Below are 20,924 nucleotides of genomic sequence, written 5' to 3' on the forward strand. Positions count from 1 at the left end.
TCTGCTTAATGTGCCAGACAACGGAGAATCACTTCTTTTTGTTTTGCTTTAACTTGCAAAAATGAGGTTTATTTCCAAATATATGGTGTGTTGCTTAGTCTGGAAAAATAAATCAAAAGCAAGATGCTCTACACAGTAGCCTCTTCTGGAGGAGGGGAAGGTTTGGGATTATAAGACTGTTCCTGGTGTTGAAGAAGTAGGTCCTTTTCATAGCTCTGTGTGGCTTTGTCCTTAAAAGGCTCTCATTAAATATCCACAGGTACTTAATGAAGATCTCATTAAGTAACTCCTCCTCAGGCAGAGGTGAAGAGTAATGTCTGTCTGTGTTGCTCATAGGCAACTGATAACTATCCTCCTTGTATAATTATTTAATTGCCTGAAGCAAACGTAGCCATTTGATGTTTTCCAACTGTAAAATGCTTTGGCTTCTAGAGCAATCTCACTTCTGAAGTTGAACTGTCCCTAACTGTCAGCAGCTCAGCAAATTAAATAGTCTGTGACAGCAAAAATGTGCTTATATAGAGTAAAGATGCAAAGTCTGGCCTTGGGACTGAGAAGAGGATGTTTCTTGTTCTACGAGTTTACAGCATACAGACTTTGGGCAGAACACTGTCTTTGGAGAACAGAACCAGCCACACACCAATTGATGGAAAAAATTTCCAGCAATCTGCAAATTGGACTGGAAAACGCAAACTGCTCCTTGGATTGCGAGCAGAGGGATGCCTGCAGCTGGTGGGAGCCCCCTTGCAGGTAGCCAGCCCAGGTGGAAGGTGGAGTGTGGCCACTCTTCTGCTACTCCTGCTGTTGCCATCCTCCAGGTGCTCAAAGGCAATACCCATTATTGCCTTCAGCAGGGGATGTTGTAAAAGAGACACAGAACAATGCGCAGCCCTGCCGTTGTTACTTTGTCTCTCTTGCCCTGCCCTGAGTCACGTTGCACTGAGCAGTGGAGTTTTGAGCATGCTAAGTAGGTTCATTAAAAGGACTATTCCCCCCCCCCCCATTTTTTTCACACCAACAAAGCATTTGTTCATTTTCCACAGATTTAAAAAAAAACTATAGTTTTCATACACTCTTTTTTGAAAAATGTTTTGAGCTAATGATCGATTTGGCTCAAACTGAGTGCGGAAGGCAAAGTGAGCTCCATGTGAAGGTAGGCATAAAAGTATTTTAAAAGTATTTTCTGTACTGAATGCAGCTATGTGCACTGTCTGCAGTGCAATTGGCAGTATGCTGTATTTAGGAAAAAAAAATATCTGATTTTGGAGGTGTGTAATGATACATGAACAACTTGCCAGATTCTGTGCTAAGACCCTGTAGTACAGTTGGAAAGCTATGAGAATAAATTTGAAGTGATTCCTTCTATTTTATAAGCCAAAACCATGCAGAGAACAATTTTTCATGCATTGTTTCTGCTGTAAGACAAACTGCAAAATGGGGGGGGGGGGGTGTTCCTATAGTCCTCACAGCTGTCCTGTGTCCTGTTTTATTGTCAGCTCCTGACAGTTGGATTTATAATTGAATGCCTGAACAACCTTATTCCGTGTCCAACAGGTGGAAGCACCCTTCCCCAAATTCCTCCATGGCTCTTGGGAGCCACGTCAGTCAAGGCAAGGGGGGAGGGAGTCTGGGGGGGCTCCAGCCTTTCGGCTGCAATAGCCAGCTGCCCCTTTCTAATTTTAGATGGGGTGTGCAAGAGTAGTATGGAGTGGAAAACTTTCCAAACCTCTCTCTTAAAGCTGCAATAGCCAAGTTGGTGTAAGATGAGATTGTGGCTCTTTAGTTTTAACTTACTATCTGTTTCCATCTACCACTTTTAGTGCTCGGGCAGTGCTTGCTGTGGTTATCTCCATTGCTTTGCAATTTAGCGAGCAGTTCATCAAACTGGAGTGTGTTCAATTCTTCCTTTTCTCTCAGCTGTGTCTGTTTGCAGGTAAACAACTTCTTTATTTTTAATCTTAGAGAATTTTACAATATTATTTTATTTTCGATAAGAGTATCTTTCTCTTCTCTTTTCGTGTGGCGTTTGCCTGTCAGAGCTTTATGCCCGTTGGTAGGGAATCTTTGAAAAAGTAATCTGAAGTTTTACAGTTAAGTTCCACTGACGGATACAGAGAATGAATAGAAGGCGAATAGAAGGCATATAGAAGCAAAAACAGTAGACAAACATTGCCCTTTAATTTTATCTGGCTGACTGAAAACAAATGATTTTCATGTTTGAGAAAATCCTAATGTGATGCCTTGTTTGCCTGAAGATGAGAAGGAGCATGAAACTAGATTAACTGTTTCCAAGCAGAAAAGAGAAACTATGTTTAAAAGCATAATTAAAGAGGTAGTGCATTACAAAAGTGCTGAATAATTTAAATAGGTTGCCAATCCAGCAATATTAAGCAGTAAATTTAAGCAAACACTAGGTGATGACAGGGAATGTAATAATTTAATTTGCCCTAGTCTGCGATCAGGGCTCCCATACACTGTAGTAATATTGTTTTCATTGACTGAAATTGTCATCATTATTATTAACAGTCTTGTCCTGCGTTTGGCAGGAACAGGTTTGCTCTTTGAGGACTCAGGAGGGAATTAGGCATTACTTACTGCTTTTTCCCATTGGAGCTGTGCTCATCTTTCGATGTTCATGTACTTTTTCCCTCATCTGGCAAAATAAAATCCTTTTCAAAGGTTTAACCACTGACATCTCAAGCTTACCTCTTGTTTCAAAGGAGGTATGCTTACGCTGGAAAATACACTCTGTAATTAGTTTGTGTATGTAAAGGAGCCAAATTAAGGTTAAATGGGTATCCTGTAATTGTGACATGATTAAGTTCTGCATTGCCTAAGGTTCACAGTTGTAATGGTCTCTCAGCGTTTAGGGTGTTTTTGTGTGGTGTTCCCATATTGGCATAATTTATATGCAAAATGTTGACCATTCACAAGAGGAGGGGCTATCTAAAAATAATTGAATCCTTTCTAGTTAAGAAAAAAGAAAAAGCTCCAGTAGTTTTAGTTATCCTTTAGTGGTTGGGGTAGATAACTCTCTACCCCCGTGCTTCCCCAAGAAATTTGGCATCTGTAGTGAAGCAATCATGCTAATGACTGAAAACCAGACTCTGGTGAAGTTGTAGAAAAGGTCTGAAAGACACATTCCCAAAAATAACTGTAGGAAGAATTTCTTTTTTCCTATTATAACTTTCCTTCTTCAGTGAAAATAATTTTGTTACAGCTGGATAACAGACCTATTTTTGAAACATGGGTGGTATTAACGCAGTCTATGTGGAATCTATGCAGTAGAAGATAGTACACTAACAAGCTCTTCCGTCTTTATGATGACTGTTAAAAGTGAAGCAAATCGGTGGTACTCAAGTCAGCTCTGTGAAGTTTTGCAAATGGTGTTTATTTAAACTTAAATATGGCAACTGGGAGCCTGTAATCAGAGCCTCTTTCATTTTGCAAAAAAGATTAGAATATTTTTATTAAGGTGACTTAGCTATGAATACAAATGACTAAAAAAAAAGGTGCCCTAGTTTCGACTGGAGCCGCTTCAGGAATGCCAGCATCAGCGTTGGCACTGCTTTGCAGCGGTGATTTAATAAGCATTGCCAAGTCCTGTTCTCGCATCAAAAGCGAAAGCCCTGCCGCAGCTCGTCATTTTTACACGATTTGCATGTGGCCTGAACCGGCGAGTCAAGCCTGCACAACCGGGGGGGGAAGCTTCGAGGAAAATATTGGAGGTTTTTCTGAAGTTGAGGGCGGGCCTGGCGCCCAGACGACCGTGAGGGCTTGGCCCCCCCCGGGCCGGTGGGGTGACCGGGGAGGCGGTGGGAGGCCTAGCCGCCTCCGCCCCGAGGCCGGGAGCCGCCGGCGGCTGCCTCGCCCGGGGCCGGGCTGCGTGGGCTTCGGGGCACCATGAAAGGTGCGTTCGGCCGGCGCCGCCCTCAGCCCTTCCCGCCGCCTGGGGTGCACCTGCAGCGCGGGACCGGGGCGCGCCGGGCTCCGCTCCTCGCCTCAGCACGGCTTCGGCAAGGTAGGCGGGCTGCGGGGCCGCCTCGGGTGAGAACCGCACAACATGGCCGCTGGCGAGGCTGAGGCTCAGGGCGGTGGGGAAAGGGAAGCCATGTTGGAAAGGTCCGCGGCGGCCCGGTTCTCGCGAGATTTGGCCGGTTGCTCCCGCCCTGCCCCGCGCCGCCGCCGCCGCCGCTCCGTGTCAGTCTCTGGCCGGTAATGGCGGCGGGCTGGCGCCGCTGAGGGGGCTGCGAGCCGGCGGGCAGCGGAGCCGAGCTCGAGGCGCCGCTGCCACCTCCCGCCGCTGTTCTCTCTACTTTCTGCGGGATGTGCCGCGACCTGCCTCGGGGGCGGCAGGCTTCGATTGCCGCCGCCGCCGCCGCCGCTGCCGCCACCAGGTGAGGAGGCGCCGGGAGCGGCCCCGCGCCGCCGCCCCAGGCCGCGCTGGGTCCGGCGCCGCTGGCTGCTGCCGTCCCGCCGAGGGCCGGGGCGCCGAACGAGGTGGAGCCGGGGCGGGGCCGGCGGCGGGGGCCGGCTCTGGCCGCTGCGGGGGCCCGGCGGGCCCGGCCGGGGCCCGGAGTGCCGGCGGGCGGGCGGCGCTGCCGGCTGTCACTTGGCCCGGCCTCTGCCGGGCTCCGACCGCCGCCGCTTTACCGTTAAGTCTCTTTTTCTTCTAGTTTTCATTTGTTTTACTACTGCTTATTGTATTGGGGTAGCGGAGGGAGAGTAGGGAACTCTAGTTTCACTGTTGTCTTTTCGCCTTGTATGGGGAAAACCGCCGAAACCGGGTTTTTCTGTGAAGCTGTGCTGGCTGCGGCTCGCTGTCCGCCGGCCGGGGCGGGCTCAGCTGGGCCCCGCTCCTCTCGGGAACCGCCCCGCTCTGCGGAGCCGGGCTTCGGACGGCCCTTTTAAAGGTTAAATGTAGGCTCTGCTTGTGGCTGTCGTGTGGGGTTCCAGACCCTGGGCTGTGGCTTGCTGGGGCTGGGAGAGGAGGAGTAGGACGGGGAGCTCTCGCTGTCTCCCTGCTTGAGTGCTTCTTGCATCCCTGGGTGACATCTGCCCCGACTTCCTTGGTACCATTCAGTTTGGCTGTTGGTGGCATAAAGGTTTTTATACTAGCATGACTGTGGCTTTTTTCCTGCGGATGTGGTTTTCTGTGGTATAATGCCTACTGTTGATGTAGTTTTCCCGGGATACTTAATCGCTTTCTCTCCTTGGATATAAGCTGCATCTCAGCACCCAGGCATCTCCTGGCACACTGTGTATGTATGTGCATGTAGAGGCTTATGGGTCAAATAGCTTCATTGAGTAGATGAATGCTACAGTGTCTTGTACTTGAAAACTTAAAACTTGACTGTTCAATTATGCATTTTGGTCATCTTAAACTACTCCACAGGGCTACAGAGCATACAGGCTTGAAAACTTGTTCAGGAGACTGTACGGTGACCAAAAGCCTAGTACTTGTTGGACAAACGTGTGAGGAGCTGTAGATGGTCGGGTTCTTGATCATTGCGTTGCATGCAAGGTCAGAGTGTGTTGCGACTGTCTGCGTAGACAGGCTGAGTTATATGAACTGCTCGCTCTTCCATATAGTTCTGGTTGCTACAACAGTTTCATTAGGTAATGCTGTAGATAATTAAATGCAACTGAGGGTGTGGCCATGCAAACACTGTAAACTGTTGAAGGCTTCAGTTTCTGTGAGTGACGCTATCTTAGACAAAGGTATGCTGCATCCACTGAATAGAACAACATAAATTATGTTGTAATGACACATTTCTGCATGGGGCCAGGGTACTGTGGAAATTGCATTGCTGATTGGTATAAATCTTCTGGTAGACTCCCTAGGCTAGGTGTGGTGGCAACTGAAAGAACATGATTTTAAAACTATAAAACATTTTGTATGCGTGGATTTGTTTTGCTAAGCTTTGGTGCATACCTGAAGTATGCTGCTGTAACACTGGGAAGACTTGACAGATACAACAGTTGCAATGTGGATCGTGTCTTTCATGGTTTGAAATAACTATCAGCAATTTGTACCACCATATTATAAGCATGCCTTTAAATGGATAAGAATCTAATCTTGGAATTGCCACTTCTACTCCAAAGGTTTTGTTGACTCGGGTAGAATGAACTTTCTGCACCTCCTTGCACCCCTCTACCAGACATGCTGCTGGTTTCTGCAAAGAAAGTTATGCTTTATCCGCACCTGTGGATAAAGTAGTACGATTAGTCTCATTGACTTCAATGTGTCCAGATGAGGATGTAGTCTTATTAAGATCCTTAAAGTTAGGCATGTGTTTGAAATCAGGTGCGTTAGGGCACATAGTGCTAGATCTATTTTGTATTGCCATATCTATGGCAGTGAGGTGAAGCTGCACAATGTATGGTGAGCAAGCATGATGCTGTGCTGCTGCTTCGCTTCCCCTACTTTGACCAGTTCTGGCATTGACCACGCAGCAACCTGATTCAGTTTGATAAACTGGTAGAAAACTAACCCAACAACAACAACAAAAAAACCCACAAAACCAAAAAACACGGAACAATTTTCTGCTGGGTTAGTGAGTTGAACTGGCTCGTGACGCAGTTGGATGAGCACTGCATCTATCACAGAGGAGTGGTGAGGTTACTAGGGAGGATTATATGCGTTCCTTCATCACTGTCAAGTTGCTAAACCTGCTCAACTCTACCTTAGAAATTTGTATCGAGAGTGTGACTTTTTTGTCAGTACAGCAGTGCTGTTTGAACTGTCCTACCGATGTACTTTAACTGATGTAATTCATGCTATTTGAACCAATATAAGCTGTGTTAATATGAGAACAAGTATAGTGGTATAATAACAGTAACAGAAGGGTTTTGTCAGCTGAGTGCAGAGGAAGCTTTCCCAGTACAGTTAATATATTAGGCATGTGGCTGGATCAGAATGTCTGAGTGTAAAATTTATCCATAGATGTAAGTGCTTGGAAGATGTATGTGTATCATTGTGCTAATGATATAATAGACTTTAATCGACTACTTGATTGGGAACAAAATTAATTGTATGCATAAGTCTGAAACTTTTGTCAATATACTGGTGAAAGAATAGAGCAAATAAATGAACTAATCAATTATACTAGGTCAATTGAAACTTAGTGAAAGCTAACAGAAATTCTGGCTGTGTTTTGGCTTCATAAGAACACGCCTCACTGAGGGCAGAATTTTATACTAAGTCCGATCCATGGCAAAAGAGTGTAAAAGTTCAAAGAAAAAAAAGTTATATTTTGCTCTGATATTTTCCAGTCATTAACATGATGTGTTATGTTTGCTAACAGCAAAATACATCAGGTGGAATTGTCAGAAAAATCTGCATTTAGGGTTTAGGCACTTAAAGATTTTAATGGGATGGAATTATTTAAATATGAGAAAATATTTTCTTGATGGTTTTAGCTAGTTCAAGAAAAAGTCTTCTCAGCAGAGTCGTGGTACCAGTCTCTGCAATGCCAGGTCAGAGGCAGTGCTGATGGTCACTGTTCAGATTGTCATGGGGGTTAGGGTGGTGTTTTTTTGACATCTCATGTTGTTATTGAGACATTTTTCAGACACTACTTCTGAATGCAATTTCAGAGAAAAGGCATCAAACTTAAGAAAGTGACATTTGGAATGTTTTCCCTGAAGTTTTAATGCACTTTATTCTGCTTTGAAAGAAAATAGTGATCAGTCTGCAGTTGACACAGCTGCAGATGAAGTTGCTGTTCTGCTTGTATGTCCTTGGTGGTATTGAGCAGTTGAAAGCTGTTGTCTTAAACTCTCAAAATTGGCAGGTCTGGTTCTAGTACTTGGCACAGGGGATTGCTTGGGAATTCTAAGACGACTCCCTCAGAGTGGAGTGTTCCTTGGGAGGTGAAGGATAGCGGATGCTAGCCTTTCGAAGGCAGGACTTGTTGAAGAATTTGAGCATATTCTGCTGAATTGATTTATTAAGGGCTGCAAGAATTTAAATCTTCTAATGTGCAGTTTCTAGTAACTGGAGATGGAACGAGTGAACTTTTGAAGGCCAAGGAAATAAATGCAGAGTATTTTATTTGTTTTTGAAACTAGGGTGTGTTGCTTATTTTCTTTTCGGTCATAAATGCAAAGCTCTTTGAAGTAAAAAAAACAAAAAAACCAAAAAAAAAAAAAAAAAAAACACAAACCAAAAAAGAACCCCAACCAAACCAAAAAACCACAGAACTTCTGAATGGATCGGCAAACCCTCATGTGCATCTCTGTAATAAATGGACACATTCTCTGTGCCTTTGTGCTCTGATTTCTTTATGAACAATGAAGCGAGTTATGCTAGCTGTCACAATGTTCATGTCAATAGATTTCCTCAGAGTACCTCCTAGCATGCGATGCACCAGAGTAAGACATTCAATGCATTTTCCTTTCAGTAAAACCGCTAATCCATTTTTTAGTGCCAGGGTTGTTTTCATCACTTCTATATCACTTGTGATGAAGCAGAGACACTTTTGCAAGTTGCTGTGGCTTTTCATAGCAAAAGCGTATTGTAAATGTCCATCCTCAGCGTATAGTTGGAGAGAATCAGATTCAGTAATGTTTCATTTATAGAAATATCTTCACTATAGTGTGGATGCAAACTTAGTAGCTGACTGATGCCAGTGGCTTAATCTTATAGCTCATGAAACATATTGGTATTTTTCTACTATATTTTCTGACATTTGATGGATGTGTGACTGTTGATATAATTTATCTTCCTGGTTAACAGTTAGAGGTAGTGACATGTGCTTTGTAATTCTTTACTGCTTTTCTGTCTGTAAGTGTGTATCTTGATTGTTCATTTCTTTTTACTTCCTTTACATCCCTAAAAGCTTTTGTATGTTTTTCTAGCTTGAGACAGATAAAAACTTATTGGTATGTTTCTTTTACTTTTGAAGCTTGTTTTTTGTTTTAATTATTATTTTCCAGAGTTGGAATGTGAGTCCTTCTGGTATATTTACTGTTTGCACTACAACACAGAATACTGAGTATTATCTAAAACTTTGCTTGTTCAGAGCAGCTAGCATCCACAAGCTCCTTTGGCATTGTTGGTGTTTGTTACTTCCAGTTTTTCCTTGTGTCAGCTTTACATAATTGTGTCCATTGACATTACGTACAGCCTTGCTGACGGGTTGCAGTGCAATCTAGACCAGTAAAATATTTCTAAGTCGAATAGTATTAGCAGCCAGTCAGATTAAATACCAGCAAAACTTCTTGTAAAGGCATTCTGAATAGTTTGAACCCATTGACTCTTTAGCTTAGCACCACTTAAAAATCATGAGAAGAAAAATCCCCAACTTTGTAGCCAAAATAATTTTGGAGGCACAAAGCAGAGATTACAGACTAGAGATAATACGGTGGAGAGGTATTAAGATGAAGTTTGCATCTGTGAAGCATTGTACGGTTGGACTTGTACTTGGATTTTGAATATTAAGTCCCTTTCAGAACCTTTGCCCCTGAAATACATTTCATTTGAAGGCTTATTATATAAATGAGCATTGTAAGAAGGTGGGGAGGACCTGTGCGACTCTGCAGAGTTGCTATAGATTCTGGAGGCGTGGCGCTATTTTGACAAGTACGTCGTGCATTTTGTGTGTTGTGCTGGAACTTGTCCTCAGTCCTGAGGAAGGTCAGTAAATCACCTGCATCTAATTGCTTTGAGAGACAAAGTTTTCTCAAAATATGTTGAGGCAAAAAAACCCAAAAGTATGTTACTCTTGTATCAGAAAACATTTTAAAAGTCCATAAACATAATCAAATAAAGTCTTAGATCAATGTATCGTAGAGAGTTTTAGCTCTAATTTAAATGGGATAATGCAATATGGTAAAAGCTCATTTTCCAGAAAAATTAGTAGTTAAAGGTATTTGTATTCTAGACTCAAGCGTATCATGATTAATTGTATTCTGTGGTATTTGAGGAGACATGGAAAGTGTTTCTGGCATCTTTAAATAGAAATTCCATCACTTTCAGTGGGCTGACTCAGAAAAATAGTTTGCTCAACTAGGTCTGATTGTGTCTGTCCACCTGTGTGTGTCCTTTATTGACAGTAATGCAGAACTGTAGCTGCACAGACAGGAGCTCCACAGGGTCTTTAGGATTCAGAAGTCAACTTTCATTTATTTGTACATGGAAACTTAAAATACTTTTGTAAACAGGAAAAAACATCCCTAAAACCTTCTATTTGTCTCTGTGCCCATTTTCCCCCATGGACAAGTGGTCTGTGCGGTGCACAGCATCGGTGCAGTGGGATGTGCTGGAGCAGGGTGTATAGACTCCCGTGGTGCCCTTGAGCTCCATTGGTACCTACACTTGTAAGAAGGTGATGGGAATGGTTCTCATTTCCCTCAGTCCCACGCTCCTCGAGGTAAAGGCAATAGCAACCTCAAGCATTTGGTCTTGGGGAAAAACTGTAGATTGTAGATTACGATACATGACAGCAGCTAATACAGGACTGGGACTGATCCAGCTGTTCCCCGATTCTTCCATTCCTTCTCCTCCTGCTTGTGCAGAGGTTGTAGCTTATGGTATGACATAACTGAAACTAAGAAAGCAAAAAGAACAAAAAAGCTACTTTCAGACTTTACTGGATTCCCAGTCCACTTTGCTTTACTACATAATCCCATTGACTTTCTACCTGAATAAGGCAAGAGAGACCAAGGCATAAAGAAAGGAAAAGTTGGCTTCTTTTATTGGCACTGCAGTCTTATTGTAGCTTAAGCTGTGTGAATTGCTGACCTCGTGTGCTATATACCCAATTTGTAGCAATATCTGCCACTTTGGAGATTAAACATTTAAGAATATCCCATAGAAGTCAATATTAAATTTGTTTCTCTCCTTACTCTTAGCAAAGCTTCATATTTTCCTCTTCATTTGGTATCCCTGTGTTTTTACAAGAAACAAGGTCTTGAGGAATACTGTTCCCTGTGCATACTAGTTTTTGGGGTTTTTTGCATAACCACTAAACAATAGTGAAAATAACAGTGGGCAATCTCTTGCTTACATTCTCTGCCTTCTCTGAATCTGTATGATTCAGTTTCCTCTCCTGTTTCCTTGTTTCAGTGCCATGACTTCTGAGTTTCCTCTTTCCTCTTCTTATCAAGGTTGTACTGCTAAGAAAAAAATTATATTGAGGGTGCTTGAAAAACTTGACAATTGGACCCATTTACCAGTTTCATTTCTTCCTTTTTGCTGCTCTCTCTACTGATTCTTCAAAAGTTCATTAAATTTTTATCTCCTTCCTGTCTTTCTCCATTCTCTTCCTTTTTATATCTTGCTTCTCTCACCACTTTTATTTCTCTTATTCCAGCCCTGTTTTTTATCTCTTGACGTTTTTGTGTACCTTTCCTAAGCAAATTTGACTTTGGTATCTCCTGCTCCTTTCATAATGCTGTCCTTACCATGTTGACTTATTATTTTGTTATCTCTCTTACCTTTCAATGTCATCCTTGGTATGTTTGGTAGTAAATTTAGTGCTTGTTTCTCATCTTTTTCTATTTGGCAGTGTTTTTCTCTTAGTTTCCATTTCCTCCTTTCTGGTGTCTTCTTGTGTGCTTTCAGATCTGTTGGTCCTTTTCAGTGTCTTTCCATGGGAACAGTGTTTGTGGAAGAGTGTGGGGTGGGGGTGTGTCCCTGGTTCTTTCAGGAGTTTGGAGTATATCCTTTTCATGGTAGTTTACACTTTGGTCCTCATCTCCATCAGTTCTGCTGTGCCTTCTCTTGTGTACTTTTTTTTTTGTCTCGGAAAAATGAGTAGAGGATGAGATGGGCATTTGACATGGGATTGAAATGTTGGAACAGAGTGGTGTCTGTATTTTAACTGTTCACCCAAGATAAGGCTTGGCAGACCGGCCTTTAATGAACCTATGTAGGATATCTGTCTCCTAGTGAACAACCAAATAACCAGGAGGTCAGTTCTGCTGATTCTGCAGACCTTCACCTTTTTTCAACAAACTTTTAAGATCCTTGTAGCCTAATGCAACCTGCAGATAACCTTTTGCCATCTCTGCTGTCTCCTCAGTTGTTCTTTGGCATTTAATCTGTTGAGCTGCTTTTTGTCCCCGCTTTCCTTTAACCTCTGAATTGAATAGTGTGAGATCATTTAGTTTAGCAAAAAAAAAAAATCTTTTTGAAGCAGTCATTTTGGAATGTAATCTTTGCAATGTGTTTCTTCGTAAAGTTGTTCATGCGATGTCAAGACAACTTTTGTGTTGATGTGTTTTCAAATATAATTTAAACTTCTTTTTGCATATATTTTTAGTGTGGTAGTATTTTCTAGGCAATATTAATTTCACTTTATTTTCATGTTTAACTGGTCCACTACCCTGCATGTAAATCCTGTAAACAGACATGTCACCTGTGGTTTTGATTTTATTTTTTGTTTTCTCCCCCACCCCCTATCTGTACTCTTGATAGCATTGAAGTGCCTTCTCTGTCTGGTTTAACTTCTTGTAGAGACATGGTATTGAATTATACAAGCACTTGGTTTTTGTAGGGTGCTGCTTATTAATGTAAGCTGTGACAATAGAAAGAAGTTATTCTGTTAATCTGTATGAATTCAAAGGTTGGTGGGAATCAACATGATTTGTAAGTAGGTTCTGAAAAGCTGATGAATTTCTCCCACCCTTCCAAAGGAGGGAGGGGGACACATCTAAACCCCAAACTCTTATAGTTATGAAGATGGCATCATGACTGAAAGCTACTGCCATGTTGGCTTCCTGAAACTGTAGACAGCTCCAGAATTCTCAGTTCTTCATGTCTTTTTTTTCAAACAGCAGCAACCCAAGTTAAGCAAAACTGCTTGGTGGATCTCAGCTGGCTGCACTGAAGCCAGTAAGTCGTATCGTACACGTGGAGCCAGCACTGCAGGTATTCCTTGGGAGAAATAAAGCAGGATGTTTTGTGATTACTTCACAGCTTGTACAGAAAGGAGGAGAGGTTGGGGGGCCCTTTTACAGAGGGGTGTCATGTGCTTTTGAACCAAGGCATTGAGACAGAATTACTGACCGTTAGTGATCATCAGCAAACATCTGTGAGTTATTAGTAGAACAAAGGTGTTCTCAAAAGTGTGTTCACCGTTTGTCTGACTTGTGTTCCGTTCAGCTCAGGTAAAGGACTGACAGCTTTTATTTGACTGTTAGGATGAAAGGTATAACAAGCAATTTCAAAGCTTTTTAATTGATCTGGTACTTTTTGTAGAGAGTTAAGGAGTACCTATAGTATATTACAATACTATGTTTTTGGGAGCATCATAAAATAAACCATATAGATTTGTGTGTGTATAATAATGGGAACAATTCGAGTCCATAAATTCTTTGATCTATGCTAGTAATTCTGATGGTAAGACTAAATCCTAAGCAGTTACATGAAGAGGGATACTTAATCCCTTAAGAATGGTTGCTTGTCCAGAAGTTCTCTTATGCTAAATTTACATATTGAGTAGATCTTTTTACGTTTATGTTTGGGCAAGAAACTGATAATGGTATGATACAATGTTTCCAGCAGCCCTCAAAATTGGTTCTGTATGGAAAATTCCCCCATTTTTATTAATACTTGTTTTCTACTTTTCTAGCAAAACAGCTCTTTGCCCCAGTGATGGAGAAGGTCAGTTAGATGATTTCCAGGGCAGGGCAGCCTTATGGTTTACTGCACGAATGATGTGAGGCACAAAGCTGCAGTTCTGCATGAATGAGTTCTGCAGCACCTGTCCTAGAAGCAGGGTTTTCTAACTTCACTTGGCTCTCTGCCCATAACTAGATACTTAAAAAACAAAACAAAACACCCCCACTTCTTCCTAGAATTTCTGCATTATTGCAGACTTCACCAATGTGTGTGTATGTGTGTTTCTGTACCCACGAGTATAAGCTCACATAACTTTACCACACTCTAACATTTATTTGGCTGCTTTAAAGACAGGCAGAACTAAAGGTCTTTTGAAGACCTGTGTTCTTATTATTGATAGTCTTTCTTGGGGTATAAGAACAGTTTTGTGGGATAACTTACTGCCATAAATACAACGTATACAACTGAACTTCACTGTTGGTCTCTGTAAGTATCCTTAAAATCCTCATCACAAAATATACAGGCAATGATCTCTTCCAGTAAGTAGTACACAGTATTAATTTAGTGGAATGTTTGGTCACCTTTTATCAGAAGAATGAACTTTGTATGTGAATGCCCTTTTATGTGGCACACTATGTAGGGAAGTGAAAGCAAAAGAAATTTTCAGAAGTTAAGAAAATAAGAAAAAAATGTATCTGGGAATGCATGAGAGAAGAGAGAGGAAAATGTGCCTTTGTGACTCTTTCAGAGGTCCAGAACTTCTTGTATGAATTCTGTGGTCACCTAATTTTTTCTTTCCATAATGGAAATGCCCTCTTGTCTGCTGTGAAGACAGTTCAGTAAGCACATGCCACCAGACAGGAGGTGCTTGGTGAGAGGGCAGCGGCAGTACTGACTAATCAGAGTTCTTGTTGGCTGAATAAGCTCCTCTTAGATCTCTTAAACTTAATTTTTTCCTTATATAGCACTTTAAAGTCTGTTACAGATTTACCTATGACAGCCCATCTTTTGCAGTGAAAGTAATGAGAAGTAACTATTTGCATGAATTACCTGCCTTTTCTTTTAGAAATTGTCTTTCCTGATTGAGTAGCTTTTTTGTTTTTTCTTCTTCTTATTAAAAACTCCTCTGGTCATAGTGGCTACCTTGTTTATTACTCAGAGGGGTTCATGCTTTTTTAGATTCACTGGAAAGCAGCAGCAGCTCCTGCCTTGTCTTTTTTTTCCTGGCTGTAGTGTCCTGCTGTGCAGTTCTGTTCTGCCTTTTCCTTTAACAGAGATAGGTGACACATTAACCTGTCATTGGCAGAATTAGGTGTTTTTGCCAAACTTTATAGGTTCAAGTCACGTAGTACAGCCTCTGTTACCCTCTGTTACTTCACGTGCATTGTTTCAGTGTGGTCATCTTCAGACTTGCTGGAACACTTGCTAATATGATCTAAATTGCGTGACGTCTGGGTTTCCTTTTATCAAGTCCACTCTTCTTTGTAGCAAATAAAACAAGAACAGAAGCAAACCCCTCTTTATCCACAGAATTACGTGGTTTTTGAACAACTGGAAGCTGTAAACGCATTTGAGATTTGGTGCTGATTTTCTGATTTTGTTCATGGTGTGAGTTTGAAATCACCGTATGAGGTGAACATTCATCATAGCAATAAGGTTATGTTCTCTAGCATAAGATACATTTGTCCTTACTTTATATCTCTCTGATTCTGACATGAGTTGGTTTTTTTTTAAGATAAATTGACATGATGTGGAGCAACAAGTCAGATGAGGTGCCTCTACAAAATCCGAGGCATAACCAAAACAAGGATTCTACCAGAGGTATGGATTTTTTCTGTTTTATTGTCTTGTTTTGGAAGAAGTTTTATCATGAGTTGTTCAAAACTTTGGAGAGCTTTTATACAAAGCATTCTCTTGCCTCAGTTTGGAAGCTAAGACCATGTGTAGTATGGCTTCCTTTCTGAAGAGATAGCAGTTTTCTACTCTGATCTGCAGAGTATTTGCTGATCTGCATTAGGAATTGCCAGCATTTGATATGGTTGCCAAGACGGCACAGAGACAGATTTTTCTGAATGCCATAGAGGTGGAACAATACAGGAACAGGACTCTTGAAAGAAGTGCGAGAGGGGCAGTTGGTCCTGACTCTTGCTCAGTTCCAAAGTGATGAGGAGCTAAAAACTCTTGAATAAGGCAGTACATCACCACTAAGATGACTTACAGCACTTCTGTCTCCCTGAACTGGAGAAATTCTGTTAGCTTTTTACTGTCATGGTTGCTCTGTAATTTAGGAAAGGGGGGGGGGGGGATTACAATACACCCCTGAGAGGAAGAAGGCTTTAGTCTGTAGAGCAGCTGAGTTGCATGTTAAGTGTGTGGTTCAAGATCAGTCTTATGCTCTCCACTATGACAAAACTGGACTACAGAAGTGATTTTAAAAGTAGAGACAGATTATTATTTTATCTGTAAGAGGAGATTATTGCTGATTGTTTCCTGCGATATGTTCTGCTTCTTTTAAAGTTATGTACCTTGTGAAACTGAGGTGTTCTGTAGACATGAAGCACCATCTCTTGAAGTCAAAACAAAGTTGTTTCTATGTTACTTCCTTAAACCTCTTCCTTTGTGTTGTTGCATCTTACCTGAAATTAAATTGGCAGCTTTTGTACGATAAGAAAAAGATTATATTTTTTTTAACTAATACCACTACTCTCCATAGTTCTGACACACATTAAGGTTTTGTATGCTGCATTGTATAAACCATTAGATTAGAAGAAAACCACTAGAAACCAGAAGAGGGGGAAACTGAGGAAGTAAATATTTTTGGAGGAAAATACTACTGCATCCTACTGAACTGGATTGCGCGTAAAGCACGTGCTGTCTGTTTGTATTGAAAGGCTGAAGCTGATGAGTGCCTCCTACTTGTTCTTCGCAAACATTGCTTCTATTTTGTTTGTAGGGTATACAGTTCAAAAAGATTACTCTTCAAAAGTTCACGTGTGCAAAGCTTGTTTTTTGAGTAGAGTCTTTCAGTGACCATGTATTCATGCTTAGTTTACTGGAAAAGACAACAGAAGGGGAAAAAAAGCAGTTAAAACTGTAGCGTAATGGAAAAATGTAAGATGTTTGTGTTGGGGTAGATAACCAGCTTTATTTTATCTTCTAAATGCCTTTTATAACGTATGGTAGATTTGATTGCAAGTGTAATAATGCATTCAACTTAACTCAGTGAACTCATTAAATTTTACATTAAATATTTTATTGCTCTATTAAGGTGAGTCTTGACCGATAACAGCCTCTCGTAGAGGAGATTTACAGGCTGGAATGGAGTCATTAAAAGAACTTGATCCGTGAGCCCATGAAAATTATTTTGAAGCAACATTTTATTTCATTGTTTTCCATGTACTAATGAGAAATTTATTTCTTTGTTTCTGCCTTGTAAGATCTAACTGCAGCATGGGCTACTTTTTCTCAGACTAAGGCTGCGGTAAGTACTGGTTTTTTTCTTTTTTTTTTCTTAACCCTTTTAAATCAGTTAACGGCTACAAAAGCTTTAACCAAAGTGTTTTGCTCAGTGATTGTCTGTTAAACAAGTTAAAAATAGGGCAAGTGGTTGGAGTACATGCGTGTTGAACATTGTTGTATCTTGGAAAATGTTCTCCACACACAATACCAGAAATTTTTGCCACAGTAAGCTTAGTCTTGAGTATAGTAATTCCTGCTAATTCATGAGTGTAATATTACCTTTCTGTTTACTAAAGTGGCAACTTTTCATTTTTCTGAAATCTTGAATAATAGCTCTCCCCTGCTTACCCAAACCAGTCAGAAATTAGGACAACACAATGTATTTCATAATTTTCCATCTTTGAGCACTGAAATTGCTGTCTTTCTGTGGGAGCATAACTTAGGTGCTTAAAATATCACACTAGCTTCTAAATCCTGGCTTCAGTGAAACCAAACAGCTTGGGTTTTTTGGGGAATTCATTTCTTTCCAACGCTGTGTCCCTCTTTTTTTTTTTTTTTTTTAAATAGTTGAGCATCATTGTGGGGTTTTACATGTTTAATCTTGTATCATGCTCCATTTTGAATAAAGTATTGTAGAATTTATTCCAAGTAGAATTAATATTTCATTCTGGCCAACCATTAAGACTCTGAATTATATGTTATTAATTTCTTCGCAACAGCCTGCTTATGGAAACAAAACTATGCAACAAAACCTAATTTAGATAATCTTTTTAAACAAATCTTAATAATCTTATGTAGTTTCTGGCCATAAGGCTATACAGTTTTGCAACATGAGCCTTGTGAAGTTGCTTTTGCCTGCAGTTTTATTCTTTATGAAAATGTTGAAAAATTTGTCATGTTAGGGGAAAAAACCTGTAGCTTAAAAATTGAAAACAATATTCTAATTTGCATTCTCTTCAAATTCTAGCTACGTCATATAGAGAACAAATTGGAAATAGCTCCCACCAGCACAGCTGTATTCGATTCTGTCATGGATGCCAAGAAGTCGTCTGCTAGTGCTAGCAGGAAAATAAGCAGGAAGGGTATGTATTGATGAGGACAGAGCATGTAAGGCAGCATAAAGCCACTGCATTCTGGGAAAACTTGATTTCTCCTCTCTGCCCCCAAGTTGTCTCCTGCTAATGATCTTTAATTTCTCCTGGGCAATTAGAGTTTAATTAATAATGTGTTCTTCCCTCAGCTTAGGAAAGAAAGCGTGCTATCATAGTCACCTGGCTAGAGGGAGTGACAGGACTTCCTGGCTGTGAGCGAGCAGTGCTTATCCCATTCTGATATTGTGTTTTGGTGGGGATTTTGGATAACAATTGTATATGCCTATGCTTACACTGGACCAGCTGTTTATAATTTTTAATGTTTGTTTGACTGTTACGCCCTGATAGAATGCTAAATCTGATGCTGCCTTTATTTCATTTAAGGAGAGCATTTGTTTATAAGAAGTAAGCCCCTGTTTTAAATAGTAACTATTTAGAGCATTCTGGTAGTGTGGCACTGGAGAAGAACAGACAGATCGACCTCTAGTGGCAACACAGTCAACTTTCACAGATTTAATCACTTATAGAATAATTTAGGTTGGAAAATTAATGTTTAAGCATTATTACCTCTCTCTTTAAATATAATCAGTTTCAAGCACTTACCACCTTGCTCCTGGTTGTTGAAATCAGCTTGTTGAAAAAGAGAGGGAGTACTTCAAATGCAATTTTGTAGTGCTGCTTAAATACAAGAAAAACTGTGCTCTTAATCTTTCACCACCAAGAACCTTCTCTTTCTGGAGAGATAGGTACATAGAGGGTTCTTTGGTTTCTGCTTCAGCTTCCCGGTCCTCCAGCCAAAACAAATCCAGCAAGGAGAAGTCCTCACGCAGCCCTCTTCGAGCAACCACTCTTGAAAGCAATGTGAAAAAAAGCAATCGTGTGGAATTTCGTGAGCCATTGGCTTCATACAGGTCAGTGCTGGGACAGTTGACTATGAAAGAAGAATATGCTAAGATCAGAATTAAGCTATAATGATGTTTCTGGCAACTCCTCAAAAATTGATTTGCTTCCTCCCCTCACCCACCCAAATGAGCAACATGTGGTATTGGATAATACGGTCTTCCTTTCCTAAAAAAGGTTACAAATTTATTTTTTGTTCAGTGGATATGAGTTTAAAGTCAAATGTGTTGAAATGGGGCCAGATCATCCAGTTGGTGTGGCTGTGGCCTGTGGGAGTGACCTGATAGGTTTGATAGGTATTTAGTTTCAGTAATAAGGACCAAAAAGAGTATTTCTTCATGCTTTTCCAACTTTGCTTCATTAGTTCTTCAGCATGTTCCCAAATGTATTACCATAAGACAGTGTAGAGCAAGAACATTTAGTACTAAAGATGCATTCAGTTTTTGTGTGTGAGAGAAACCCAAATAAGAACAGCTGTACAAAGGAGAAAAAGTAGCACAGAACATTCCAGACTGTAGGACACGGTGGGGTGTGAGGAATGGAGGAAAATGTGTAAAGCCTGTTTTTCATAGCCTAAGTTAAGTACTGTAGTGAATATAAGATACCTCAAAAGCTTTCAGAAAGGAAGAGAACCTGCAGCAGAAATAAACTAGTTACAACTTGCTGAAATACCAGAGCCTAGAATACCCTTACTATACCTTCTTCAGTTCCTTATTTTATAAGCAGTGTGTGTCCTTTGCACAGGTCTTATCCCAATGAGTAGCTTTGTTCTGTTGGTAATAGTTTTTAGTAGGTTTTTTTATTGGGTTCTAACACATACTTTGCATTTTTTTCTGAATGTTCTCCCAGTGAAGTCAAATTGCTGTTGACTGATTAGGGTAGAGTTGGTTTTTTGTTTGTTTGTTTTTATACCACTACATCTTTATTAATAATTGTTATCCTAACATCTAAGTTTTGGTCTCCTTTTCTGCTTCTTCTGTTAGCTGTGAGGTGATTCTTCCTTGTTGCATGGGAGGCTGATTTGGATCAGCTGTGTAATCTTGGGTCAGCTTTGTTAATCAAACAGCTCTGTTGTCTACCCTATCTGGAATAACTTACATACATCAGTTACTAGTTTTTAAAAAACATGTAGTAAATTTGACAGACTTCAGGGAAAGGAAGAAAATGAGAGCAGCTAGACTCATGCCATTATATTAAATTGAAAATAAGAGCTTTCTTACAGTCAGAAGACTGTATGACATTGGGGGGACTTCATTTGGGGATTAATATCAGAGCTAGTGCATTAACACATTAGTCCTTCTCTAAGAGCAGCCTGTAGCCTATGCTTAAAGTGTGCGTAAGACAACAAAAAACAGAATAACGGGTAGAATCACAGAACCACAGGGTGGAAGGGACCTTGGGGATCATCTAGTCCAACCTTTCTAGGAAGAGCACAGTCTAGACAAGATGGCCCAGCACCCTGTCCAGACGACTCTTAAAGGTGTCCAACGTGGCCGAGTCAACCACTTCCCTGGGGAGATTATTCCAATGGTGACTGTCCTCAGTGTGAAAAATTTCCCTCTGGTGTCCAATCGGAATCTCCCCAAGAGCAACTTGTGTCCATTCCCCCTTGTCCTCTCCATGGGACTCCTTGTGAAAAGAGAGTCTCCATCTTCTTTGTAGCTGCCCCTTAAGTACTGGTACATGGGGATGAGATCCCCTCTAAGCCTCCTTTTCTCAAGGCCGAACAAACCCAGTTCTCCCAGCCTGTCCTCATATGGCAGGCTTCCCAGTCCTTTGAGCATCTCGGTGGCCCTTCTCTGGACCCCTTCCAGCCTGTCCACATCCTTTTTGTATAGCGGGGACCAGAACTGTACACAGTACTCCAGGTGTGGCCTGACAAGCGCTGAGTAGACAATTAATTT

The 20,924-nt window shown here is 41.1% G+C and overlaps 1 protein-coding gene across 8 annotated transcripts in view; it reads left to right on the plus strand.

Annotated features, from left to right (window-relative positions):
- The first annotated feature begins 4,178 nt into the window (after positions 1 to 4,178).
- The window catches only part of CEP350 (centrosomal protein 350), a 78,071-nt gene continuing 61,325 nt past the window's right edge, over positions 4,179 to 20,924 (plus strand). For 7 of the 8 annotated variants that reach the window (XM_064454505.1, XM_064454511.1, XM_064454508.1 and 4 more), the window contains exons 1-5: positions 4,179 to 4,397; positions 15,306 to 15,391; positions 17,008 to 17,051; positions 17,997 to 18,111; positions 18,899 to 19,031. In XM_064454505.1, the coding sequence (XP_064310575.1) occupies positions 15,316 to 15,391; positions 17,008 to 17,051; positions 17,997 to 18,111; positions 18,899 to 19,031 (368 nt within the window). In that variant the 5' untranslated portion in view covers positions 4,179 to 4,397; positions 15,306 to 15,315. Of the gene's footprint in view, positions 4,398 to 12,783; positions 12,878 to 15,305; positions 15,392 to 17,007; positions 17,052 to 17,996; positions 18,112 to 18,898; positions 19,032 to 20,924 lie in introns of all 8 variants that reach the window. The other variant, XM_064454506.1, reaches the window with a different exon arrangement.

Source organism: Phalacrocorax carbo, chromosome 6 (assembly GCF_963921805.1).
Source record: "Phalacrocorax carbo chromosome 6, bPhaCar2.1, whole genome shotgun sequence".
Lineage (NCBI taxonomy): Eukaryota > Metazoa > Chordata > Aves > Suliformes > Phalacrocoracidae > Phalacrocorax > Phalacrocorax carbo.